A 25,755-nucleotide genomic window follows, 5' to 3' on the forward strand; every position below is an offset into this window, starting at 1 on the left:
GCTGCCAGCCTGCCTGGCTGGTGTTTAATACTGCTGCTGCTCCATCAGGGTTGGAAGGAGACCTACTGTGAATGACAGCGGTTTGCACTGTGACTTCTCCAACTGTGCTGCAGAGCAGTGCAGGTGTCACAGAAGGGCAGTGGGACATGAAGGCTCAGACCTGTTACCGGTCAAAACGTCTCAGCAGCAGGGAGCTCCCGTTAGGAGAGAGCAAGCTAACTTTCCACACAAAGCTCTTGCTCTCTGTGTTTAAGGCTGAGTTAGTGAACCTTCTGGACTCCTCCCAAGTTTCAGAAGATCGCCAGACAGAAATACATGTCAGTTATAAATATACCATGTCAGCTGGGGGGAGAGGGAGGGAAAGAGGGAGAGGGGATATAAAATGGGTGCAGGGAGGGGGAGGAGAAAGGAAAAAAAGACATCTTACGTTTCCGGCACTGGAAAGAACAGTTTTGACCCCACGCAATAAGTCACTGGAGCTTTTCAATAGTCTTAGGTGGCTTATGCCCCATCATCTTTCACATATCGTCAGTAGGAATGTTGGCTGGCAAAGGGTTAAAAATCCCGCACAGTGGGGAGCAAATCTGCAGTCTGCTGGGAGATTCCCCACCACATCACCGATGATCTCAGGGTCCAACTTGAAGGGAGAAAGCAGCTTCTCAAGTCTCACACATCACTCAGGGCCTGGAGAAAGCCAAAGAACAAAAGCGTGAGGATGGACCTGCCACAGCGCTACCAGTCCTCAGCAGGAGCTTGGCTTCAAAACAGGACAGTGGCGTGTGCCCTCGTCCCTAGGACGCTCTGAGCAGACCTCTCTTTTCTGGAACCTGCAATTGCAGCCCAGCTAGGAGATGAAGGAATGATGCAGAAATACAGACTGTCCTTCGAGAAGGCAGCCTGAACTACACCAGAGCGTCCTTTCTGTACGCTCTGGTTGGCAACAGAAACCACAACCCAGTTTTAGCTAAGACTGTTGGAGCTTTCCAATGGGAAACACCAATTCTGCAGGCTCTTAAGCTTGTTTTTGGGCAGAGAAGTAGGAGCGATCTGCCAGCAAGGCACAGGACTGGTGTGCCAGTCTGTGCCCAGACTGTGCCAGTCTGTGCCAAACTGTGCCAGTCTGTGCCCAGACTCCTGCCCAAAGGGTAGTTGCCAACTGAACTCCAGTCTTCCCAGACTGATTCATACTTTGCCACGTCATACAAAGTGCTATCCTGCTTTGACTTGCCTGCAGAAGCCTTTAGGGCTGCAGGAAATCCTCAGCCAAAGAAGAGTCACACCTCAGCCTTGGTGGTGGAGGAACAGCAGCAGCACAGCCTTGCTTACCTTCCGTGCAAACTCCGGCAGGATGAAAGCTGCTCGATGGATGTCAGAGTTGTAGTATTTCAGACTCCTCTCCTCTACTTGTTGCTGTGAGAGCTGCTGCACAGGCTCCCGGAAATTTGTGTTCTACAACAAAGAAGCCAGGTAGCATTGTAGCCCTTGGGTAATGAGCAAAGGGCTGTGGGATGGGCATCCCAATTCACGGCAAAGAACCAAGAGGACGCACAGGAAAATAGATGAATTTCTTTTCTAGCGTGAGGTCAAAGGCTTTGCACAACTTGAGCCCAGGGAGCCTGCGTTTACGCTCCCTACCTCACGTGACTATCCCTTACTCACGGACGTCCATGTAGGAGGACAGCCTCCACGTGAGCAGTGCCAGACGAAGCTTTCATATTGTGTCTGAGCATCTAAGCAGCAAGGCTTTTGCGCTTCAGAGCGGAATCCACCTCTGTGTTAAGTCAGGCACGGTACATGCTGCCAGTACCCCGGACAAGGCAAACGCAGCAGCAGCAGTGCAGCTGGCTCCCTAAACCAACACGAGAGTTGCATTACAGGCTAGCTGCAAGGCAGCAGACTGGGGAGAGCGCTGAGGCTAACCTCACTGGTCAGTGGCTGGAAACGGCTCTTTTCTCTGTCGCCAGCCCACATGCTGAAACCGAGCATCATTTGGAGGCCTGTGTACCAGGAGATGCCTGAAGCCCACTTCACAACAGACAGCGTCCACAGGCCAAAGCCTGAACAGACTCTGGAAACAGCTATTGGTCTCCTTCCTTCCAAGTTTGCTGTACCAGGGGAAAAAAAAAAAAATCTCTCCCTTTTCTAAGGCAGCTGGTTACACTACAGTTCAATTCTGCACTTGACTGAGGCAGGCTGCATTGCAGCTTTGAGGACCTCGGCTGTCAGAGTCTGGGCCCAGCACAAGCCCAGAGGTTTCCGAGCGGGCAGAGCTCGGTCCCACAGCACAGGCTCTGTAAGAGGCATCCTGGACAGGCTCTGCAGGTGCTTTCAAGAACAAAAATCAGCACTTCGGGTGCCTGAAACTCACCGGGTTCTTGCTGCACAGCATGAAGCCAATCTGCCCGCTGGGATACGTGGGGATGGTACAATAGGCATATTCCACCACAGGAAAGAGAGACTTGCAGAACTGACGCATCTCCTTAATGAGATCCAGGTGCAGCCATTGGCACTCACCTACAGGGAGGCAGGGAGACGGGATGCAAGGTGAGAGCTGCCCCCTCTGCTCTGCACAGGCCTGTGCCAGCTTAACTGCGGTTCCAAGTCCAAACCTGCTCTACTCTGCACAACTCATGCGAGTTCAGAGGCGAACGGAGATAAAAGATGCCAGGTTTATACAAAGTGTAGTCCAGCAGTTTAACGAGTTGACAAGTACAGATCAAAAATACTCCTGCACCTGGACGCTGAATGGGATTTCACTCAGTCACGTCTCCCCAAGAAAACAGTCCCCTTTGCGCCTCAAACTTTGCATGCAATGGTCTGGCATGAGCCTCTGCCCAGGGAAGACGGCATCCTCACCTTGGCAGCAGAGAATCCCATCTTCTCGCAGAGCTGTCTTCATCAGCTGGTAGTAGGATTCTTTGAATAAGCTTTCTGCAGGACCTAGAAGAAAAGGGAGCAAAGAGAGATGTCAGGAGAGAGTCTAAGAAGGTAGATTCCCGAAGGCTCTCTAAACGCCCAGATTACATGGGGACCGTACTGGAAAAGAGAGGTTTCAAATGGCTTTCCAGTGACAGAGATAATCTGGAGGCAAAGACTTTTGAGCCTGGGATTCAGCCCACACCTAGCACAGCAGAACCATCAGGATTTTAGCTTTGCTCATTAGCGAGCCCAGCACCTTTCCCAAAGAAAGTCCTAGCAGCTGCCTCTTGCTTCAGTAAGATTTGTGCAGACTGAACTCCTGCTCTCAATTACCCTCTAGAGGTGCTTTTCTCTGCGTTGACTACAGCAAAAGCAAAGCTGACTCAGGCACCCGATGTTAGATCCCTGAAATGCAGCAGTGTAACTAAATTTAGTCCCCCTCTACCTCAGTTCTTTTCTTCAGAAATGCAAGGACCTCGCTACAGCCATCTTTAGGCTAAGTAGCTACACCAACGGCACGTGAGCGAGTGCTTCATTAGCAAGCTCACGTGCAAAGGTGCCTTTGCCAGCAAGGTGCTGTATCCCCCTGTGGGATCCTTGGATTCAAGGATCAACTTGCTGCCAGAAGCAATAGCTGCTGGAATGGGGTTTTCAGGAAACAAATGTGGCAGACACCTGGTTGAAGCCTAGCTAATACAATTTCCTGGTCATCATCCTTCCCTTTCTCCACCAGGAGAACCAAGTCAGGGACTTTAAAGGAGACCCGGCAACCTAGCGTTACTTCCAGGAGATATTTGGAAGAGAAAAGGAGGAAAAGCATGGGAAGCAGTACCCTTTCACAGCCAGAACTCTTACCCATGGGGTCAGACGAGTCCGTGATAATCACATCAAAGGCTTCTTGATTTTGTTTCATGAACTCAAAACCATCTCCCACGTGCAAGGTCAGCTTAGCACTGGAATAGCCCACTGCCATCCCTGGAAGGTATTTCTTAGATACCTGGATCACATCCTGTGACACAGAGAACATGAGTGGGTCAGTGGGGACTACAAGGAGCTACTTCTCAAGCTACCGTGCAGCTGCAGCTGAAAGAACAGCGCATGAGTCGTTTCCTTCCATGCCTTCAGCACAATCTAGCTCACTAACTAGACTCTCCAGAGCTGTCAGCATTTTCCAGCCAACGAGCTACACTCAGCCCTTTCCTGTGGCCTCAGGGCTCAGTGACACTGTTGGTCTGTCTGTGCCAAACTTAACAAGAGGAATTCGGAGCTTCAAAAGCTCCCTGAGGAACTGAGAGAATCTAATTACAGATAGGCTGCTCTGCACTCCTTTTCCCTAGGGATACCACTTGCAAAAATCTTTTTTTTTTTTTTTTTAAAAACACAACTATGCCAGCAGGTTTCTGGATGCAAGATGAGAAAGATCACTGCTTCTGCCCTATGATTACAATCCCCTGTGAGACACAGTTTTCTTTTTAAAACTGCTACAGGCCACATGCTACAGTAAGAGAGCCGCTACCCTAGGTCCAGCGCTTGCACCAAACACTACCAACTTCTCACAGCTGGTAGAGACTTGAGGCTGTGCCGGTGTCAGGCAGCGCGCGTTCAAAACCAGGCACGCATACCTGCTTAGCTTGGCAGACAGGGTACAGAATCTCACGCTGCAGCACTTCTCGTTCCTAATGCTACTTTATTTCCAGGAGAGAGCAAAACTTCCTAAAAATATATACATATATATGGATGCATGTATCTCTATATCTATTTATCTCAATGCCACAACAAGCTAACCGGGAGGAGAAAGACAGCCCGCCTACTCACAGAAACAAACACCCCGTTTGTTCCCTGCTTTCAGTTGCAGGAGAGCGCTTGGCAAAGGGACCGTGTTCCTTCAGCAGAAGTACTCTGTCCCGTATCGCTAGAGAGGAAAAAACAGCACCTTTACCGAGCCAGCGCTCTCCTCCTCTGGGAAAAAAGCCTCCGATCCCGCGCTCGGCCCACGCTGGCCTGGAAGGGCCACTAGTGCGCGCGTGTGAAAGGCACCACACGAAAAAGGCAGCCAGCTGCCACGTAGATGACTTGTAAGGCAAAGAGGTGGCGCTGTCACCGTAGCGCCGACAGAGCCGGCGGCGACAAGGGAGAGCAGGTGAAGCAGCGGTTCCCGAGGCCGCGTTGCAGCACGGCTACTCTTTGCTCCGCAGCCCGCGGATGCGGGTCCGGGCCGGAGCCCGGCCCCGGGACGCGACGCACCTCATCGATTTCGCACTGCACCACGGACTCCACGGCGGGATGCTTCACCACCTCTCGCAGCACGCCGCCGTCGCCGCCGCCGATGATGAGCACCTGAGGCGGGAGCAAAGCAGGCGGTCAGCGGGGCGAGACCCCGAAAGCCGGCGGGCGGGCGGGCCAGGGCCCGGGCACTCACCTTGCGGGGGTCGGGGTGGCTGCAGAGGGGCAGGTTGGCGATCATCTCCTGGTAGGAGAACTCGTCGCGCTCCGTGCACTGGATCACGCCGTCCAGGACCAGCACGTTGCCGTAGGTGGTGCTGGGCAGAGCGGGGAAGCGCGTTGGAGCCGGGCCGCGCCCCGGGGCCCGCGGCCCAGGGCCGGGTCCGCCGCCCGCCCGCCCGCCCGCTCCGCCGCCCCCACTCCCCGCCGCCTCCCCCCCCCGCCCCGCACCTGCGGAAGACGAGGATCTCCTGGTAGCGGGAGCGCTGGTGGTGCAGCAGCTCCTCCACCTGCAGCGACATGGCCTGGCCCGGCCACAGCCGGCACGTCTCGCGGAACCAGCCCTCGCGGATCAGCGCCGTCGCCGCGCCGCCCTCCATCCCGCCCGCCCGCCCGCGGCGCCGGGCACCGCGCACCCGCCGCCGCCGCCCGCTCCGCTCCGGCCCGGCCCGACCCGGCCCGACCCCGCCGCCGCCGCCGGCGCGGGAGCCCAGCAGAGGCGCCCACGCGCGGCCCCGCCCCCGGCCGCCAGCGCGCGCCGCCGCCGCGCCCCCATTGGCGGGCCGCGCGCCGCCGCGCCCCCGTTGGCCGAGAGCGGCGGTGACGCGGCGCTAGCAGGCTAGGGCGGCCGGCGGCCGCGGGGCCACGTGGGGGCTCCCCCCGTTCCTCCCGCCGAGAGCCCCGGAGCGCTGCACGCGCTTGCGAGGAGCTAAGATGCGACGAAAGCGAATTGCTTTCTGACGTCACCGTGAGCTGGCGCGCGGGCGGAAGCACCGCAGGGCAGCGGGCACGTGCTGCGGCGCGGAGAAGGCACCGCACCGCGGCCGGAGAGCGGCAGTCCTGCCCCAGCAAAGATCTCCTTGGACAACTCTCACGGCATAGGGAGGAAAAACAAACAAACAAAAAAAGCGCCTTACCTGAGGGGATACTGGCCTTACAGCGTCCTCCGAGTCAGAGCTGTAAGCAGGCAAATAAAACATGCATGGATTTGCTACTGCCTTTCTGAAAACCTACGGGAGCGAGCCTCGACTCCTAAAAAGATCAATTAAAGAGATCAAAATTAAGACCAGCCTTGGAGATGTTGCATTGCAGACACTTCCAAGTAGAGGAGCTAAAGAAATCACGGAGATCTTAATATCTCTGCAGCCAACGGGGCTTTCAGTAGATTCACTGCTTCTTCGGTTACAGAAATGCCAGAAGGGGTAAAGCTGAGGAGGAGGAGGAGAATTAGCAACCCAGCAAATACTCTTACAGAAAACTGCCATTTAACGGCCTCTTTTCGAAAAGATTCTCCAATATTTCACCATACGCAAACAGACTCTACAAGCGTAAGGGACCTGTGCTGCCCGTTAAGATGCTGCTTGATTGGCAGCGTTCATACTAAGATACCTAAGGAGGACAAAAAAAAAAAAACACAAAAAAACCCTCCTCCGTCCCTTCCACTGCCTACTCCCTTGAAATACGGGAAAAAGATTGAAAAAAGAAAAATCTCTCAATCTTTGTAAAATAAAGGCATCACCGTAGGGAATGCAGAGGGGTGTTCTTGCCACTACCCGCTTAGCCCTTGCACCCAGGCTGATAGTCAGAAAAGTCAATTCTCTCATTGCCAAAACAAGCGAGCGTGAGCCGGAAAAGCTTTATGCAGAAACGCAAACCGCAGAGCAAAGACAGGGAAAGGGAGCTAGATCGAGCGGTCCCAACAGCGACCAGGAATCCAGCTCACAGCGCTGCCACTGATTTAACGTGGCTTCAGCCAAGTCACAGCCGCTCTCACCTTTGGGATTCCCAGCTGCAGAGAGGTAACGTTGGTTACCTCTTCCACAGGAGCATTACCAGCCTTCAGCTGTCAGCATCCAGAGCGGGTGTCGAGATCCTTGAATCTCGTTTTGGGCTAGCCCTCCGTCTACCAAGACTGCAGGATAGCTTGCGCTGGATATTTAAAACCGTGAAACGTCAGTAACAGCTGCACTTGGGTTGGCAGCACAGGACCTCAGTAGCTTTCCCCAGCTCAGCACTGTGCTGTGTTTTTACCTTCTACCTTATCGCATTGCTTTCACTCTCTATCATTATGGTAAAACAGTAACTACTGGTCTCCGATTCAAAAAGAACCTGAACTTTTTTTTCTTAAAATAAAATCTTTCCTTAAAAATACACAAATACTGCCTCGAAAACTCATTTTCTGCATTACCTTGTCTTGTAAAAGAGGAGCTGCGTGGTTCAATTTGTAAACAAGGTGTAGTATAAAAGACATAGCTTGGCCTTATTTCCTCTTCTGGAGTGCTGTGGTTTGAGTCGCATCTACAGAATCTCTCCGTTTTTTTTGGACTGGCTTTAGAGATGCCAAGAGGTTTCTCCCATACACTGCTGATATGCTGGTTCCAAACTTTATGCAGCTCCAGGCAGTAAGTTTAACCTAACTGGATCTGAGGACACGGGGTGAACTTTCAAAATTAGAAAAAAATGCAGCATTGTAAGTACAATTAGAAAAAGCACTGTGAACAAAATAAAAGCCAAACCAATTAAGGTGTTTTTCCTTTTGGAAAAGAAGCATTTTAATGGGTTTAAAAAGATTTCTGTACAAAAACTGCGCAATGACTGATATTTGCCTTCCCATGGTGACAATAGTTCTGACTACTGTCTTGCTCAGCAGCAACTCCCACAGGTCTCATAACAAGGACTATCTCTTTGGCCAGTGGTGCCTGGAGCCCCTGCAAAAGACAGTTACAGAAAGACTTTTAACTCTCACTCCAAATTCACTCGACATTAAAAACCTGTGATAGGTTACAATGATTCCATTAAGAAAGAGTCACGATGCAGAGAGTCACGATGCAGAACCTCCCTCCCACCAACGCAGCCCTTAAGTAATGTTGCTCTTTTATGACTAAATAATTCACAAGAATCACGCCTAGAAAGCTGCAAACTGAGTATATTCAGAATGCAAATGTTCTTTTTGCCAAAACCGTCTTCCTCCCAAGCTACGCCATGTTCTCCCCACCTCTACCTATCTTTGTGGCCAAAGAAAGTGACTCCCACATCTCGGAATCCAAGCTTTTACCTCGGATTTCAAGCTTTCCACCAAGAATTGCCTTTGATTATATTAATCCTGACTAAGCTTTTTTGTTTTGTTTTTTTTTTGGTTCCTGTAAGCTGACATCTGGCTGTGGAGCGTTATGCAACCTCTTCACGTTAAACGTGCGCTTAAGCTCCCGCAGCAGTAAAGTACAATTGCAGCACACTGCCCATGGCTCCAGGGCACGTGAGTGAAAACGCTCCATCGCAGTGCCGAGAGGAGGCTGACAACACACCTATCAGCTTTCCCCGCCAGGTAGGACATGCTTCGGTTTCCAGCCGATTGTTGAAGTTTGTTAGCTCCAGCAAATTTCTGCATGAAAGAAAAAAAAAAAATCACAACAGTGAGGTTGCTGCCAAATACAATATATTCCACGTGACGTGCGTCCCGTCGGATCCCTCCTACTTTAAGGAGCGCTGCTCGTTTATATGGTGAGCTTTATGTTCCGAGGATGTTCTTCGTGTGCCCTTGCATTGAATGCACCTCAAGGAGAAATTCTGTTCTACTGGGCTAACTTACAATATATGAGCCACGATATGCCACTGACAACAAGTCTCAGCCGTTTAGACAGAGGGATCAGTACAGGTTCAAAACCTTGCTCCCCCAAATTCACCATTAGGTTGCTTTTCTCTTCTGAAACGAGTTTCCACTGACACAGTGAAGGCAACGCGCAGAAAGCTGCGCTTCCCACAGTATCAGGCATAAACTTGTTCAGCTTCTAAAATATCCTTTTTAGTGAGCATCGCCGAGGTTCCCTGGTACTGTTTGCCGTTCAGTTAAATAAGCAGGAAGGCAGCATGCACAAGAAAGAGGCTGTAATTAATGCAAGAAACCAGCACGAGAACTTAATTTATGCCTGAGCACCCAATCAGTTCAGGCACAAGCACCCGTTAGCTCCTGCCTGAATGCCCAGTTGTGCCACGCAGGAGTGCCCAAATAGCTCCCGCGTGAGCGCACGACGGGTTTAGGTACCCGGGGGCTGCAGGGATGACCTGCCGGGGGGGGGAAGGCCACAAACTGCCCCGTGCCAGGGAAAGCCATTTCCAGCCAGCTCTGAAGGAGGTGCAAGATCCCACTGCACGCCAGAAACATCAGCCTGGCACAGGAGCACGTGGTGCTCTAGTTCAGATTTGAGAGAGGCAGCTGTGAGGGGAGGAAACATGAGGACACAGGTAAGGAGACACACGGGGAGATGCTGGAGAAGATACGTGGAGTGAGAGACATCTGAGGACAGTGCGGTCAGAGATGCACTTGTGGAAGCGCACTGCAGCCCGCCGGCGACCCATGCCAGGCCAGGGACAGCCCTGAGGGATTGTGGCCCCCAGGTAACCCAAGCTGGATCAGCACCGGGAAGCACAGAGGAGCGACAGACAGAAACCAGCCCAACCTCCTGATCACCCATCACCTCCCTGAAGGAATTGGGACGGACTGCGCGTAACCTGTGGCAAAAACAAGAGACGCTGAGACCAGGAAGCGGGAGGATAGGTTATCAGCTTAAGTTGAGGCCAGGAAAGAGGGAGGAAAGGCGCCTCCCTAAGTGTGTGTGTGTTTGTTCATATTTTCTTTTTTCTCAATACCAAATCAGTGATGTGTCAATTAGCAAAAAATTAGGTAAAAAATTCCCCAAGTCAAGACTGTTTTGCTCGTGACAGTAATTGGTGGCAAACGTGGGAAACATCTGGATCTGCTGTGAGGCCTGGAATAACCGGAGTGACTTTGAGACTCCAAAAGGAGCTTTGAACTTGGTACTGGCAATTTGTGCTGCTGTGCTGTGCTGTAAGTGCTGCACCCATTACGTATGATGGGGGTAGAGGTGCAAACTACATGTACACAGGTGGGAAACGGAGAGTCCAAGGAGACCCAAGAAAGCTTGTCCCAAATAGCTGGAGGCTGTAACGCAAGCTATGGGCTTGTGACTGGGAAGTTGCACCTCAGTACCAAATGGCTGCTAGAACACACTCTGCAGATCCAGAAAGTGCTCTGTCTTCCTCAGCGAGTTCCCAGGCGTGTGCACGCTATCACCCACGTTTCTGTTTCTTGTTTCATGATGCATCCTTACCTTGCCTGTGTAGGCCTGCCTGGCAGGGTCAAACTGGGGCGACTGCTTCGATTTGCTGCTTCCTAAAGGAGAGAAGAGAGAAGCTGTCACTGACAATCCCCAGAAAGAACAGTACGTTGAGTGGTGCTCCTCTGATGATCAGGGAGGTTTCACGGCAGCCTCCCATGCTGAAAACAAGAACGGTGTCTGAAGGGCAGAAAAAGCTTTTGAATAGATGCTCATTACACAGGAGTCAAATCTCCTTTGCTTCCTAACTCCTTGTGTCCAGGTAAATAAACGACCCTTCTGCAGAGAAAACAACCAGACAATATATCTACAAAGTAACCCCCTCCAGGCTGTTTCAGGATTTTGTTTCCAACTCAGAAAAGGGAAGATAAACTGTCCTCTCACCAGGTTAATTTCTTTTAATCTTCCCCCGGCAGTGGGTTAAGCGCATTATAACAGTTTGCACTGCACTGGCATCTACATTCACACACAGCCTTCTCAGGGCGCAGCCTTTCCACAGCCTTCAGCACTCTAGCAGGAGATCCAGACCTTACCCGCAAACACTTTGAAGTTGGACTTGCTGTAATCAAAGGGGGTGAACTGCTTTGGTGCTTCCAGCTCCTCTGGTTGCTGGGAGGCTTTTGGCCGTTTCTTCTCTTGTTTTGGCAACTCTGTTCCTGTTTCGCTCATGATTCTCTCCCTCTTCTTATTAGCTTGTTCCTGCTGTGAAAGCAACCCGCAGAATGGAAACAGGGCAGGTTCAGGAGAGGGGAATGAAACATCTCTGTGTACGCATGGAACCAGCATGCAAATGAACTGCCTGGCTAACATGGGCCCCAGGGACAGCCATTGCCTGTAGCAACACTAGCGCAGGGAGACAGGTTTGTTTTCTTTGGGCTTTCATTGCCTTTTTCTCATAGCAGTGACTTCTCAGATAAAAAGCAAAGCTGACATTTCACAAGATACGAGAGGCTGAGACCTGCTGTAGACCCACAGGCAGATTTGGGGGGAACCTAGGAAAGGGAGGAAGAAAGAAGTACAGTAGCAGGGGAAAACGTTCCCTTCCAAAGATATGGAGGGACGTGAAGATTTGCACAGTGGATTTGAATGTCACTATCACTAGGGGCCTGTTCTTACACGTAGGGCCAGAACCACAGAAGGATTCCTATGAGCAGATCTGTCGTTCAGGTCACCTGAAATCAGCTGCCCTCAACTTGGGCAGTATTTCAGTGTTACTGGGGCTCAGGGTTTCACGGTGAACTACGTCACCAAGAGGTCAAAAGAGGCAAAGGCTAGCAGGAAGCAGGGAATTCTATGACATACCGCAGCTTGCTGACGAACAGACACGATGTTTTCTGTTGCCTCTTTATACACTTTCTGTGCCTGGTCACGAGCAGCTAGGGAAACAAACAAGCATTACTGTAAAAAGCAAGAGCACATTAGCCACAAGCTTAGAAAAAAATACGCAAATCAGCTTGCTGCAAGTCTCACAGACTGAACACAGTACAACCTCTGTCAAATAATCTCATCCATCAACAAATTAATTATCTAGGGTGATCTTATGACTGGGAAACAACTTAACTGGATTGAGAAAAGCAAGCTCGCCAACATGACCATTTCTTGGGGCCTTCGAGATTTACATGAAACATCCCAACACTCAAGCCTTCCGAGTTCATTAGTCACTTCTACCTCGGTGAGGGAGTTAGAAAAAGACAGTCTGGAATACCCGAAATTAAGCCGACTGGTCTCATCAGCAACATGCAACAGCTGAGCAAGTGACAGAGATGCACTGGCAGAGGTGCGTGTCACAATACGCGCCATCAGCCTACAGGGTAGCTGGTTCTGCTCCTTTATTAATCCCTGAGTTTCAACAGCAGTAGATGTCAGTCAGTTGGAAATATAAAAAGGACCGTGCTGGTCTGCCAACCCCAGGGGGACCGTCTGGTCAGAACGTAACCGTGAGCTGCGGTAAGGCCAATATTAGCGCTCTGAGCTGCAAGGACTGTCACACGCATTTACAGCAGTCCTGCACTCCTCCTTTCTGCAGGAAAGGACCTAGGCCTGCCATGGAAACTCTGACACGAAAGATAAATACTTTGCACCTCATATCATTCAATGCTGGTCACACAAATGAGCTAGAAAAGAATTAAACTGCCTCCAGAAACAATTTTGCTTAGCACGAGTCTTGGCTAAAGAGACTACCATGAGGATACTGCAAGTGCATATGTTGAAAGGAGAGAAGGTTCAAGGGCTTTACAAAGTCCACAACTCAGAACAAAACTAAATGCGGTGAGGAGGGGAAGACTGGCTGTACCTGACTGCTGGGCTGCTTTCTTTTTGATCTCATCCTTGGACTCCTTCTGTACTTGTGCCTGACTCATCAACTTCCATCGATTGCTGATCTGCAATGAGAAAAATTACCTGCGATCGCTTACTTTGAAGTTTTGCGGCAAAAGAGAGCTTATAAACTTGCTACCGCATGCTAGCCTTCATTAAGAGTACAAAAAATGAAACTGGACTGTAAAAGAGATTAAGATCTGCTGCACCAGGTAAAACAAAATCACGTGCTTTAAAAATTCGGAGCCACAAACAAGCCCAGTGGGAACCAAGGCAGATATAGACTTCAGTTGTGGTTTGTAGCTTTGACATACAGGGAACAGACAACAGAATGTCTCCCCTCACTGGATCTTAGAAGGACATGAATGCTGTGTAAACGATGAAGTACAGATTCAGAAACATGTTAGGTTTCTCAAAACTTATCTTCTTTTTCCAAGGAGAAATAAGAATTCATGGGGGCTGGGGGGGAATCCCTTATGTTCCTGAGGTTCCCACGGGAAAATAATCTACTTGTTTGTTTCTTTCATAGCACTTGGCAGGAAACTTAGCATGAGTCTTACTTCATAAATTTTGGATGATGGGTCAAACTTTGCAGATTGTGAGACATAGGCAGGATTCTGTTCTGAAGGTAAGTACTGGAGAGAGAGAGAGAAAAAAAAAAAACAACCTGCTTTAAATACAGCCTGTAACATTAGTGCATAGTAGCTCACAGCTAAAATGCTACTTAAAACGTGCCAAATCAAAAACCTCATGCTTAAGAAACATTCTACAGAAAGATTTTTTGTTTTTCCAAAAGGTAATTACACCCAGCCTAAGGCCAACAGAGATGTTAAACCAAAACAAACAAACAAACAAACACACACCACCACACACAAACCACACCAGAAAAGCAGCTGTTTTGGTATTACTTCCTAAGTCTTCCACTCCAAATCTGTAATAAAGTACTCTCTTGTTCTTCTGATTTATTAGAAGAGTAAAATGAGCTCACTAGTTTTAGCCATACAGCAGAGATGAAAATGTGATATGAATTAAAAAAAAAATCAAACTTGATTAAAAAAAAATAAGTAAGAGAGATGTCCATTTACTACACAGAAACACATATATCTAAGAGGTTGTTCAAGACATTTTGGAAATAAGCCCACATGTGTGTGCTTTGCGAGGAGGATAATCTCTTGACTCCAGTAAGAGCAGCAGCTGATGCTATATCAAGATCTTTCAGCCAGGCCTGGAAAAACAGCTTAGAGCATTCTCTGCACTGGGTGGTTGACCAGTGCCACTGCAAGTATGTACAGAGAGCTTTTACCATTCTAAATGGATTTTCAAAGGACTCCATTATGCGCTGAGCTTTCTGCTGAGCAGTGGTTAAAGCTTTCTCATTCCCTTTATCCTCATCACATTCCTAAAAAAAATACAGGGAAAAAAACATTAATCATTTTTGGTTTTGACTACTCCCATTACTTGCATGTCATTTCTCCCTTTATCTGAAACCCCAGTGATGGCAGTGATGCTGTAGAGAGGCTTAATTAACTTGCCAGCCTCCTAAACTAGTCCTCTGGGTTATGCCATATGCTTGATAGAAAGCCAGTACATTTTCCATGCATGTTCCCACCTTACTACTTCTGTGAGGCACTATTACACTGTTCTATGAGATTAATAAAATATGTTTTCTAAAACAGACACACTGCTTACACTGAATATGCTGACAGTGGTAGTAGCAACGAGGCATGTTGACTCTGGCTGAACACCTTGAATATGTATTGTCCCCTCGCTGTCTGAAAAGAGACAACCACGTTGCAACATTGGTGCAGGTTCTGCATGAAAAGGAAAATAAGATTAATTTTTAATTAAATATTTGTTCAGTGTACTGCTCTTTTGTGTAATGAGATTTTACGGAAAGTTTCATTAGCACTGCTTATTTCCACACGTCAAAGCCACATTATGTCATTGCTAGCAGAGTTTTGAAGTTAAGTCCAAATTACCCAAGGCAGAGTTGTTCTGAAAATCATCTGCAGGAATGCGGGAACTGTCATGAGGTCCAAAAAAGGTATTCTCCAGCCTCTGCAGAGAGATCCAAGTTACAAATACCATTAGTATGCTGTCCTATGAATCTGTAGGTGACTTGCTGAACCTGCTGCAAAGAATCATTAATAAAAATGTAAGTGAAAGTATAAAATTCAGAGACTAAATATTCTTATATAGCTCGACTGCCAGAGCACACTGCGTCTGGCATCAAAAGGGTATCTGTGCAAACATCCACTGGCTACTGGAGATGCTTTACTTCATAAGCACAAGGGAAATAAATGAGATGGCCATAGAAACTCATCTGAAACTTCTCTTCTTATAGATCAATCGATACAGGCTAACACATATGAAACCGTCTAGCAGCTACAGCGTTTGCTGAAGAAGCCTCAAGTGCTATTACACCTTGGTGGCTTGTAAAATACCAATTTACAGCTAGTAACGTTACCAGTCCTCTAGCACAGAACATTAAGCTAAAGGGGAGAGACCTGTAAAATGGAAGAGAACAAACAATTTACAGAAGCTAGAATTTTTCTACAATTGTTTCCGAGCTTAAGGCTTAACGTATTAGGCAAAAAACATTAGGTGTACAGTACCTCAGAGGTGGACAGAGGTGCTCTCTTCTTGACTGCCAAAGCAATCTCAGACTAGAATGGGAGAGGAAAATAAGTCAGTTAAAGAAAATCGTTGAAGCACCTGCCCTAGTTCTTCTAGGTGTTCTTTATCATTTTCCACAAGGTAGCAGTGTTCTCTCTTTCTTCCGCTGCACTGTCTGCATACGGATGTATTTAAACGGTTCACATGGTAAAGACAAGTTCACGCTCAGAAATGGTTTTGTTTCACCAAAGGAAAAGAACTATATCAATATAAACACGCTGATGACAGTTCATCTAATGAATTTCTTAAAGGGAGGTTTTTTGCTTCACTATAGTTGAAAAAGGTTTATGAACCCAGTCACAGAGCCAACAAATTCCACAGGGTCCAGTCCTTCCTCACACATGATATATAACATAAGGATATGCCTCTGTACAGACAACTGCACCCCGGGCAAACGGAGCCTGCTCTTTCACTGCTTTAGTTCTCCAGGGAACTACGCTGCACGTAAGCCAGCAGACATCAAACAACAGGCAAGAAGAAGTTGCTACGCGTCTTTCTACTCCCCTACAGAACACTGTATATTCACAGCGTTCAAACAGCAAACTTCAGCATCATCACAGGTCACCATGTGGCTCCAGTACCTGGCTTATGGAAAGCAAGTGATAAGTCTCTTGTGTGCTGAGAGCCACTCCTACCTTGAGAAGGGGCATCTCTCGGGCCTGCTGAATGAGAAGATGCAATTCATTAATCTGCTGGCGAACTAGCGGTGGGACTGGATTACAGCAAGCAACGATGCCCTGGGGTTCTCTAAAAAGAGATGAGAAAAATTCACTGTGCTATTTTTACGGACGATGTGTTAAGCATTTGCATTCAAAGGACGTGCAGCCAGTCATAACCACAGGCCTAACTGTGACAAAATAAGGACAGACAGATCAGTCCGACACTGTTTATTCTCCGTGATGAAAAATTCTTCTCTGTTGAGTTGGTACAGATAAGGAGAAACCATTAACTCAGCTGTCCTCTCACTCATCTTTTCTGCGGTCTGTCTGTCCCGTCTTCATTTCATTCCTTCTTCGCTACTCACCTGCAGAAGCAGAGCCCAGCAGCGGACTTACATTTAAGGATGCATTTTTACTATTCTTAGGTATAGCTGTTAGATGATGAGTGCAAAGTGTTTGAGAAAACGTACAAAGTTGTTTGCTGAAAGCAATCTGCTCCTACTCAACTCACTTTAAGAACTGAACAAACAAATCAATGTTTAGAGGGGAATCAGCCCACTCTGGCTTTGTAGTGCTGTAGGAATCTCAGGGGGCATGTGTGACAGAGCAGTGCAAAGGCATGCGTTTTATCAGGGGAATAAAATCACAGAGATATGTATCCCAGAAGAAGTTGAGAGGCTTCTGAAGGAACAGTGCAATTTATTTCTCTTGCAAACTGAAGAACTCTAGAGAAAAGCTCGACTGACAGCTGGAAGGAACGTACCAAATGCAGAAGTGAGGATATACTAGGAAACTCTTTGTTGGACATTAAAAAATCACATGCGACTACTCAAGGGTGAACAAACTTACTTGGGCAACTCCTCTGCTATCTTCAGCAGCATGTGATTTGGTAGCACATATCTACAACACAAAGAGGTTGTGAAAACGTAACAGATCGTCAAAAACTTTTAAAAATACCTTTAAAGCATACTAGTTTGCCCCGGTTAAAAAGTCTGAAGTGACGAAATCAGTTAAGAAGAAATTAAGCAGGGCTGATCTAGAAACCCGTAAGAATGTGCTGCTAACATACGGGACTTCTGTTCAAAAGCGCAAAAAGCAGCCTGAGGTAGAACAGTACATATTCCAGGTTACAGAGTGGTTCCTCCCCAGGGGAGGACAACAGTTCAAGAGGCTTATTTAAGTATTAAGCCACTGTCTGTAACAAACGCCACCTACCCTGTGCTCTCATCCTCTTGACGCGCCATCTTGTCCCTCCATGCAAACAGCAACCTAAATGCTGCTAGCTGCTGTGTGTTGAGGTGTTTTTTCTGCCTTCTGTACAGCTCAAGGTAGGACTCGTCTGAGAAGAGGGGCTTGATGTATTTCTGGACAGGAAAAAAGGCAGATTAGTATCCGTGTCGTGCTTTCTGGGTTGCCTTGCTTCATTGAAACAGGCAGCATCTCACACAGACATAAGGGCAGTGAACAAACTCTAGCGTACTACGTCTTGGAGCTTTCACCCTACACTGTTGGTAGGGCTCTCCCCTGAAAAACGTGCATCTCGTCCGTGTGGAGGGGAAAAAACCCCACAGCAACTTCAGGAGCAGTCTGAGACGCACAGTATCTTTCAGCTTTACTGCATTAGACGGCACCCGCATGATTTTCCACAGGGCACAATGTATTTGTCTCATGATGCAACTGCAGTGAAGCTTTGAATGTCCAGTAGAACTGGAAATGTAACATCTGTCCGCAGAAACGTACACCTGAAAGCGTCAACAGGCCAAGGAGCAACAGCATTCAAAAAACAGCAAGAGGGCATCTGAACCCAAGGATTTCAGCTAGTGAAAAAAGTGACTGCACTCAAATGAGTTTGTAAAACCGTTTTCAGACACACAAATAGAAAAAAGTGTGCTTATGCAACACACATGAAATGTCAAAAGACTTTCTGTCCCAGCGAGCCCATACTCTGATCCAGATAATCCAACCAGATGAAGCTTTACCTTCAGACAGATGTCCCTGCTGCGTTGCCACACAATCTGCAGTTGAGTGGGTTGTTCGTTCCCTCTCTCCCACAGTGCCTCCCTCACTTTATCGTAGACGTAGAGCAAGTAGTGAGTGTCATCGCGGGCATACTGAATCATTTCTTCTGGCAAAGGGCTAGAAGAACCACCACAATTACAGCAATACGTTTCAGCTGCCCTGCCATACCAGCATTTTCCTTCTGCAGGACACATTAGGGCAAACGGCATCTAAACCCCACTAAGAACTAATCCAAAAATGTTTGTTTCCTTCTAGAAGGATTTTGTTTGGCAACAGCAGCGACACCCTCTATTCGGATGACATCCCGTACGCATGTGAGACAGCAGGATTGCTGTGTCGCTAATAATCAGATGGTGGAAGCGCCTCCTATGCTATTGTCACAGCTCCTCCTCCTATAGAGAGCCCACATAAACTGCACCTGAGATTTCTGCCGTCTGCAGCGTCCATCCTCAGACCCAAGCTCATTGTTCTAATCAGCATACTACTCTATCTAGTGTAAGTGACCAAATGGTTTCGTGGCGACGCCGTCATAGCCAAATACTGACTTTCTCCATAATACTGCAGTGATTAAACACTGTTCCTACTGGTTAAGTGAGCTGCCAGGAGCTTTGCACTGATCTACACCCCCTGCTCTTCCCAAGAAAAGTCAGTTCCTAAAGAAACACGGGGAAGCATAACAGTAATAAACGCAGAGACAAGTAAATGCTGCGCTCATTCACTTCAAGACCAACCTGTAACTACGGGGCTTGCAACCAGAAAGATACTCTTGCTCTAACCGTACAAACAAGGCTAAATGCTACCAAAAGGCTCCAGACCATTTAAGGAGTCAGTTTTTACCGTATCCGCCAGTCAGCCAGCTGGTACTGCTTGTCAGCATCCACATTGCAATATAGCTTTAGCAAGTGGTCCAAAGAGTGCTTGCCAAGGTTGAGGAGACGAGCAGCTTGGTGAGTATCAAACATGTTCACCAAGTACAGACCAAAGTCTTTTTGCAGCCATTCCACATCTGAATCAGCACCATGAAGGACCTTGCAAAGCAACACAAATATATCAGAGAGCATCAGTGACGCAGAGAACATTTTTAACTCCAGGCCTGCAGCACTGTGGCTTCAATCTGTTTCTAGAAACGGATTTCTTTCCTCTCTAGTCCTCATTGTTATATACAGAACTACCAAATGATTGCACTTGGGAAGTAACTCCCCATACGCATTAATGAAAGAGGCACATGAACGAACTCTAACGAAAGCGGGCCAAGAGACCAAAACAGATCACACGAGTATGCTTTAGACAACAATAAAGCTTAAACTAAAAAAATGTGGGAATTATGGTCAATTTGGCAGCTGACCTTCACAATTCCAGGGTCTGTGAAGGTCTCATTGAGAAGGTGCATGTCACTGCGCAACTCCAGTGTATCAATAATGAAGTCTTCTGTTCGGGTGGAAATCTGCATGAGACATGTCAAGCCCAGGAAGCTCCTGTAGGAATGGTGCTGAAAAAGGCAGAAAAGAGATGTTATCCAGGATCCATTACAGAAGTAATTTTATAAAACAAAGAGCACCTAGATGAAGGAAAAAAAGTAAGAGAGGGCTTCTTGAAGCAAAAGACAACCAGGTGAGCAAGTTTTCTTGTGCAGTCACTAACGTGACAGAAAGCATCAGGAGAGGGATTTAAAAAAGAATAAATTCAGTGTGAATTGTGTAGTAGTTCATACAATAGGAAAACTTACAATATTACCCATAGTTTGATTCAGCCTTCTAGGTAACATCCGGTAGGTCAGTGTCATGATTTAAATCCATGTAAGAAAGTATGTTGGAAAAAGGAGGAGAACGAGAAAAGAGTACGAAACAGTAGAAGAATACAATAGTCTCCTAGATGCTAACAACACATACGTAACTTCTAAACAGAAAAGGTAAATGGATTACCTCTAAGTCCAGGGCAAATTCTTTACAGTTCATAAGCTTTTCATTCAGTTCTACCAGCTCATCCAGTGTGCTGACAAAATGGCAGGGCGTTTCTTTGATGGGCCTGTACATCTGGCAAAGCAAATTATTAGTATCGGTACTGCCTTCCCCAAAACTCATGCCCTAAGTCAATCCCCTCCCCTCACGCACACCCTAACTCTGAAACTTGTCAAGTAGGGCCTGCTGTAAACTTACTGCATCTGCTATTAAATTAGTGTGGGCACCAACCTGGAGATCTGGTTTCTTGAGAACTCCATCCGGTGGAGAAAAATGCTCCAGTTCATACTGGTAAGGGTGAGCAAACCTGCAGAAATTAGGAAAACAGGCACACACTAAGTTTCAGTCAACTACACACAGCCAGAGCCCACAGACTTTGAGAGCTATGGCAGTTTCCATACTGACTAGAAATTTTGCCTCCGGTTAAGCGTGGGTTTAAAACAACTACAGATGCCTAAAGTCACACATAACGCAGTGTACAGACACAAACACATGCAGAGCTGCTACACATGAACGCCATCAGCGCAAAGGGACCACACAAGTGCATGTTCACCAAGGGCACTCCAAGCACCTGGCTGTCAGCTTAATTTCTTACATGTCCTGTTCAGTTTGCTGTGTCCTCTGCTGGTGGATGAAGTCTGCCAAAGCAGCTGGTACATCCAAGTCTTCAGGGCGCTCCTTTCGGTCCCGTCCGCTTTTTGTGAGGGCTGAATGACCAATATGGAACAACTGGACTGGGTCCCACACATAACGAGTTCTCAGCCCATTATTCTCTCCCCTCCACCCACCACAGGAACCTATTACAATCATTTAAGTATCAAAAAATCTTAACAAGTCAGACCTGCGGCCCTTCTGCTGTCAGCCAGATTTCTGACTCACGTGACAACTTGATTCTAAGTATTATCAGTATGTTGTTAATCAAGATGCAAGGTGATTTTGCGCAAAAGCTTGGAAGGAGACTGCTCTGGTTTCAGAGAAATCTATCATTCCCCGGTATCTAAAATACCACTGCACCAGTGCAGACTAAAAATGAATCACCAGTGGCAGAAAGACAAGCTGCCAAGACGGGAATGTCTTGCTGGTAGCTTTGATAAAGCAGCCAAAGCCAAGCTAGGTCTAACCATTTGCCTGCCCCCGTACACACATGCTCATTAGAAAAATTACAGCCCATCTGTAAAGCCAGCCGGACTTATAGACTAGTCAGCACTACTGCTAGTGTCAGAGGGACTCTGGTGATGGATGTCCAATGGTGGCAGAGAAGAGTAGCAGAATACCTGTTCGGAACAGACTACTTCCTGCATATCAGCGAGAAGATACTGTATGCTGACCAACCCTTACACCACATGTACTTAAACTATTACTAGAGTCACACAGCTTACTACACCTAAACGGTCAGTCTTCTGCTGCTGCTGCTTGTTCTTACATCCCGTGATTTCTATTCCGGATTGTGAGGACAGATTTATGTCAAACGTTCTCAATAATTCACCCAGTAAAAAAAAATAAATCTCTTACCTTCTGGCAAAGGTTTCAGAGCGTTTGGCTTGATAAAAAGTTTAGGTACAAAGGGTGTGTTGGAATTGTCGATCTTTTCCCGAAACTTAAGCTGCGGTCGAGAGATGTTCTTAGCATGAAGCAATCGGAAGGTTTCAGATTTTGTTCTCTTGTGGGATTCTCCTCCCTGTTAAAAAGCAAAACAAAAATACACAAGTAAAATTCGTATCACTTACAGCTGTTCAGAGTCTCCTTTACTCAGACCGACTCAATACTCAGAGCAATAAAATTATACGTCAAACTTAAAAATGAGCCATTCTTTTGCAGTAAGAGTCCAGTACTCGAGAACGGCAGTGCTCAAGTTCAGGCTCCTGAACTCATACAAAAGAGTAAGCGGATGGCTGTTGTGTGCATGAAAGTGAAATGACAAGTCAAAGCACACAGAATCTAGAATTAAATTTGAATAAAGAGGAAAAAAAAGGAGTTCACACAGCTACAAAATCTGAGGGAACGCTTGACTACTGAACTCCACAGGAAACACCGTAGCGTCAGTGCTGGGAAAAACGTTCAAGATAACACAGCAAACTGAGCACAGAGGCCTCACCTTGCGGTTCCAGCTGGAAATGATTGTCTGTGGGAGCTGCAACCCAGCAGGGAGGACAGGCTGCTGGTTTTTGTTCACTCCTGCTGCTTCATCCAATAAAATACCCTAAATTCCAGAAAAGGAGTTGAAAACCAAGCATCTGTTAAGTCACTGTACTCAGCCGTTCTAGTCAGACTGAATAAAGAAAAACACACAGAGGCCTCCACCACCATTTCCCTCTCACTTCTGTACAACGTGAGACAGCCAAGCGTGAGGACGGTATGGGAATGACAGGGGTTAGGAAGAGTTTCCTCAGAGAAGCAGCTCTACAACTTTAGAGAGTTGTTCTTAGGTTATAAGATTCTCGATCCAAACTGCATTTACTTTCCTCACAGGTCACATGTTACCTTCCTCTCCTTTGGGCTCACGACTTAACTGCTCAGCTTTGAACACAAAACGATACACTAGTCTAGCACGTGGCAACATTTTTAAACATAAAGGAAAGACTGAAAAAGCATTAAACATAACGGTAGCGGTATTGTCACTGAAATTCTTGTAATGAACAAAACTCACGGCAGTTGAATAACTGATAACAGCAGCATGCAGGAATAATTTGCTTACCACTCTTTCAAGAATGACGTCGTTAGAGTCAACCAGCATATCAAATTTATCTTCCAGCTCTGTCACTTTTTTGCGATCTTTGATGTGGCTGCGGCAGCCATGGTATTGCATCACCTTGCTCATGCTCCCAAGAGAATAGCACAGCGATTAGTGATCTCAAGGCAGGCGCGATGAACACTAAACTCCCATCCAACTCTCTTAAAGTTTCTACGTTGCAGAATTTTGAAAATAAACCAAACGTAATACCTACAGATAACATTGTGTGAGCAATAAATATAATAAGCCCCCGTATAGTACTAACTGTAGTACGAATTCCTTAGAAATCTCATAACTTTCTCAACAGAGAAATAAATATACCCTTTATATACGCCTCTATTCCACGGGTCTTCACCCAAAACATTATGAAACGTCCTTTTTAAGCTCGCTGCTTAAACTGTGAAGTGCTAGAAAAGCAGCTAAAAGCTAGGTACGTGGAATAAAATACCTCTTTACCTACAGCTACTCTGCAGTTTCCAACACAGGGTGCTAGTCTCCGCTGTGGACTAGAAGCTATCAGCAACGGCACAGAGAAGCTGGTGCACCCTTACCAGTGGAGGAGCCTGTCGCCTTGCGTTTCACAGTACGCCCGGAATCCAGGGAAGCTTCGGTAGAAGTCGTACTCGTCGCCAGGCTGAGGAAGCCCATTAGACGCCTTAGTAGCAGCTACCACTGTGCCAAGCGCATACTGGGCAAGAGAGATGTGGTCATCGTTAGTATTCTTCTCCAGACTTCTTCTCCCTTTACCCAGGCTAGTGTTTAACGCAGGTGCGCTCTGCCTAGCCTGCCTCAACACCAACAGTTAATTCTAACGTATAACGTCACCAGGCTTTTTGAAACGCGTAAATTCAGAGTCGTTGAGTCTACGTACACTATGGAAAACTATAACTATGCAGGTTTCGCGGGGCCAGGGGGCCCGAGCCCGGCAGCCCCAAAGGAACTACAACTCCCAGCATGCCCCGGCCGCCGCCGCCGCCGCTCCCTCCCGCTGCCGCGCGCAGGGCACGCCGGGAGCGGTAGTGCGCGGCGCCCGCTCCGCTCCCTCCCCCCCCCCACCCGCAGCGCACCTTGACGAAGGCGTCGGCGTCGCCGAAGCCGGGCAGCCCCGCGGCCGCGCTGCCCCCCGCCGGCTCCGCGGGCCGCCCCGCCGCCTCATCGCGCCTCTCCTCCGCCGCGGGGCTCCTCGTCGCCGCGCTGCCGCTCCCCTCCTCGACGGCGGCCGCCATGTTGCTGCCGCAGCCACGCGACGCCCGGCCGCTCTCGCGAGAGCGCGGCGCCGAGAGGGCGGGGGGGGGGAGGCGGTGGCGGCGCATGCGCAGAGGCAGAGAGCGCACCGCCCTCTGGCGGAGGGGCGCGGCCAGCGCCGCCCGTGGGAACCGCCGCCCGTGGGAACCGCCGCCCGTGGGAACCGCCGGGCAGCGCGGCCCGGCCCCGGCTATCGCCCGTGGCCACGAGACCCTGAGCCCGAGCAAGCTCCTTTCTTACCGCGCGGGCATCTCACTCACTCCTGGTAACTCTGCCTCCGAAAGATAGCCAACAACCTGGACTGGTGCAGAAAAAGACAATCAACAGCTCTAGCAACGGGAAAGCTTTTCAGATACCTTAATCCTCGACTAAAGGCTTACGCCTGCTGCGAAGTTGAACGCAGCCCTGTCTCTTCCTAAGAAGTGCTTAGGAATAAACAAGACGACCATCGACATTTTTAACATTTTGGTGTAATTTATTGGCACAAAAATATTCAAATACAACATGGCATCTAAACATGGCTACTCTTTGTTGTATTTTGTGCATTTTGTTTTTAATATGTTTTATTCATAAATCATAACTTTATCCTCACCCTCATGTTTAATAACCATTATTTTCTGTTTCAAGTTATTACCAGTCCTCCCCACTTCTGCCTCTTAGGCTGCTTATTAACTTTTCCCTAGTTATTTCCCAATACTGCTTTTTAATCCAGACCCTGTGGGAAGCTCCCAAGTGGTATTTCAGTGATACCCTGCATCCGCTTTGCCACTGATCAGTCCATATAGAGGCAGGCACCTTACTGCGCTTGGCTCGAGGTCTTCAGCTCTTGGATTTGCTCCGATATCCCAATCTAGTCTGAAACATGACTCCTCTGCTAATGTAATAAGCCGATAAATAATTTTCAATTTGGGGGCAAGAATCAAATTGGAAAACAAGGTAACAGGATGGTGCAACTCTCCTTCTCCTCGCTTTCGCCCCAGTTTTCCAGCTCAACTCCAAACCTAAGCGAACCCTGCTGCACGAGTGCACTGAGTTCTCTGCAGCCACGCCAACAGGATTGATCAGGGCAATAATTAATCCGCAAATGACTCAATTTAGTTACATTGCAAAGTCAGTCAAAACCCGTATATAGTTATTTTCAATGGATCACCAGTTCCCCAAAGACCAAGTGGAACCATAGACATCTGTGGTACAATCAGTCTTCACTGTCCTGGAAACCCAAAACAAGTGTTGTGTTTTAGACAGCTTGTGTTTTTCAAACAGCAGCTATAAATTGGCTTAAACCAACTTTTAATATACAATAACTCTTTTCATTTACAGTTCAAAATATTTGACAAAGGCTGTATTTCAGTCCAACTTTCTGTTTGTGTTTGTAGAAGAGTAAGATTGGAGTGCAAAAGCCTCCAGAATAAAAGGCTGTGGATACTTTGGAATCTTCTGCTACCAGAAAGGACACCTAAAGAAAACAAAGATATTGTAGTAGTGTTGTCTCGCATATAGTTTAACAAAGACAATGCTGAGAAGGACTGAAATTCCATACCGCCAAAGCACCTTTTAAAATATTTACCAGAGGAAAGTTGACTGGTGACTCCCATGCTTCTTTCCAGTTAACGCAACTCATGTTTAAAACACTACAAAGACCTGTTTCCTTAAAC

General features: G+C 47.8%; 3 protein-coding genes across 10 annotated transcripts in view; all 3 read right to left on the bottom strand.

Moving 5' to 3' along the window:
* SRM (spermidine synthase) lies at positions 1-5,787 on the bottom strand. The gene is made up of 8 exons (XM_068915751.1): positions 5,593-5,787; positions 5,339-5,459; positions 5,164-5,256; positions 3,775-3,928; positions 2,857-2,940; positions 2,369-2,514; positions 1,327-1,449; positions 1-684 (listed from the first exon to the last, which is right to left on the bottom strand). The coding sequence occupies exons 1-8, from the start codon at positions 5,739-5,741 to the stop codon at positions 667-669; spliced, it is 888 nt and encodes a 295-aa protein (XP_068771852.1). The 5' UTR covers positions 5,742-5,787; the 3' UTR covers positions 1-666.
* Positions 5,788-7,880: 2,093 nt separating this feature from the next.
* Positions 7,881-24,104, bottom strand: EXOSC10 (exosome component 10). Of its 2 annotated transcripts, none has more exons than XM_068915750.1 (25): positions 23,923-24,104; positions 23,407-23,543; positions 22,820-22,943; positions 22,220-22,324; positions 21,637-21,802; positions 20,720-20,831; positions 20,356-20,431; positions 20,089-20,199; positions 19,512-19,655; positions 19,004-19,194; positions 18,127-18,283; positions 17,363-17,511; positions 16,997-17,047; positions 16,124-16,235; positions 15,428-15,478; positions 14,792-14,870; positions 14,502-14,584; positions 14,116-14,211; positions 13,373-13,447; positions 12,790-12,877; positions 11,799-11,872; positions 11,030-11,198; positions 10,491-10,552; positions 8,667-8,743; positions 7,881-8,069 (listed from the first exon to the last, which is right to left on the bottom strand). In XM_068915750.1, exons 1-25 carry the CDS (start codon positions 24,079-24,081, stop codon positions 8,039-8,041), a joined length of 2,679 nt encoding a protein of 892 aa, XP_068771851.1. In that variant the 5' UTR covers positions 24,082-24,104; the 3' UTR covers positions 7,881-8,038. The 2 variants fall into 2 exon arrangements, with proteins under 2 accessions (XP_068771851.1, XP_068771850.1); XM_068915749.1 differs by having other exon boundaries at positions 14,502-14,623.
* Positions 24,105-24,550: 446 nt separating this feature from the next.
* The window catches only part of MTOR (mechanistic target of rapamycin kinase), a 70,242-nt gene continuing 69,037 nt past the window's right edge, over positions 24,551-25,755 (bottom strand). For all 7 annotated transcript variants that reach the window (XM_068915763.1, XM_068915760.1, XM_068915765.1 and 4 more), the window contains one exon: positions 24,551-25,556. In XM_068915763.1, coding sequence (XP_068771864.1) covers positions 25,541-25,556 — 16 coding nt within the window. In that variant the 3' untranslated portion in view covers positions 24,551-25,540. The remainder of the gene's footprint in view (positions 25,557-25,755) is intronic.

The sequence above is a fragment of the Struthio camelus genome, chromosome 21 (assembly GCF_040807025.1).
Source record: "Struthio camelus isolate bStrCam1 chromosome 21, bStrCam1.hap1, whole genome shotgun sequence".
Classification (NCBI taxonomy): Eukaryota; Metazoa; Chordata; class Aves; order Struthioniformes; family Struthionidae; genus Struthio; species Struthio camelus.

What these genes read in the sequence shown, in the direction of transcription:
- SRM (XM_068915751.1), bottom strand. Translation starts at nt 5,741, where the DNA reads ATGGAGGGCGGCGCGGCGACGGCGCTGATCCGCGAGGGCTGGTTCCGC. An exon ending in TGGGATTCTCTGCTGCCAAG is followed by an intron (nt 2,515 to 2,856) that starts GTGAGGATGCCG and finishes GCCTCCCTGTAG; the next exon opens with GTGAGTGCCAATGGCTGCAC. An exon ending in TGCTGTGCAGCAAGAACCCG is followed by an intron (nt 1,450 to 2,368) that starts GTGAGTTTCAGG and finishes TCTTTGTTGTAG; the next exon opens with AACACAAATTTCCGGGAGCC.
- EXOSC10 (XM_068915749.1), bottom strand. Translation starts at nt 24,081, where the DNA reads ATGGCGGCCGCCGTCGAGGAGGGGAGCGGCAGCGCGGCGACGAGGAGC. An exon ending in CAGACCCTGGAATTGTGAAG is followed by an intron (nt 19,195 to 19,511) that starts GTCAGCTGCCAA and finishes TTGCTTTGCAAG; the next exon opens with GTCCTTCATGGTGCTGATTC. An exon ending in CTGGCGGGGAAAGCTGATAG is followed by an intron (nt 8,070 to 8,666) that starts GTGTGTTGTCAG and finishes TGTCTTTTGCAG; the next exon opens with GGGCTCCAGGCACCACTGGC.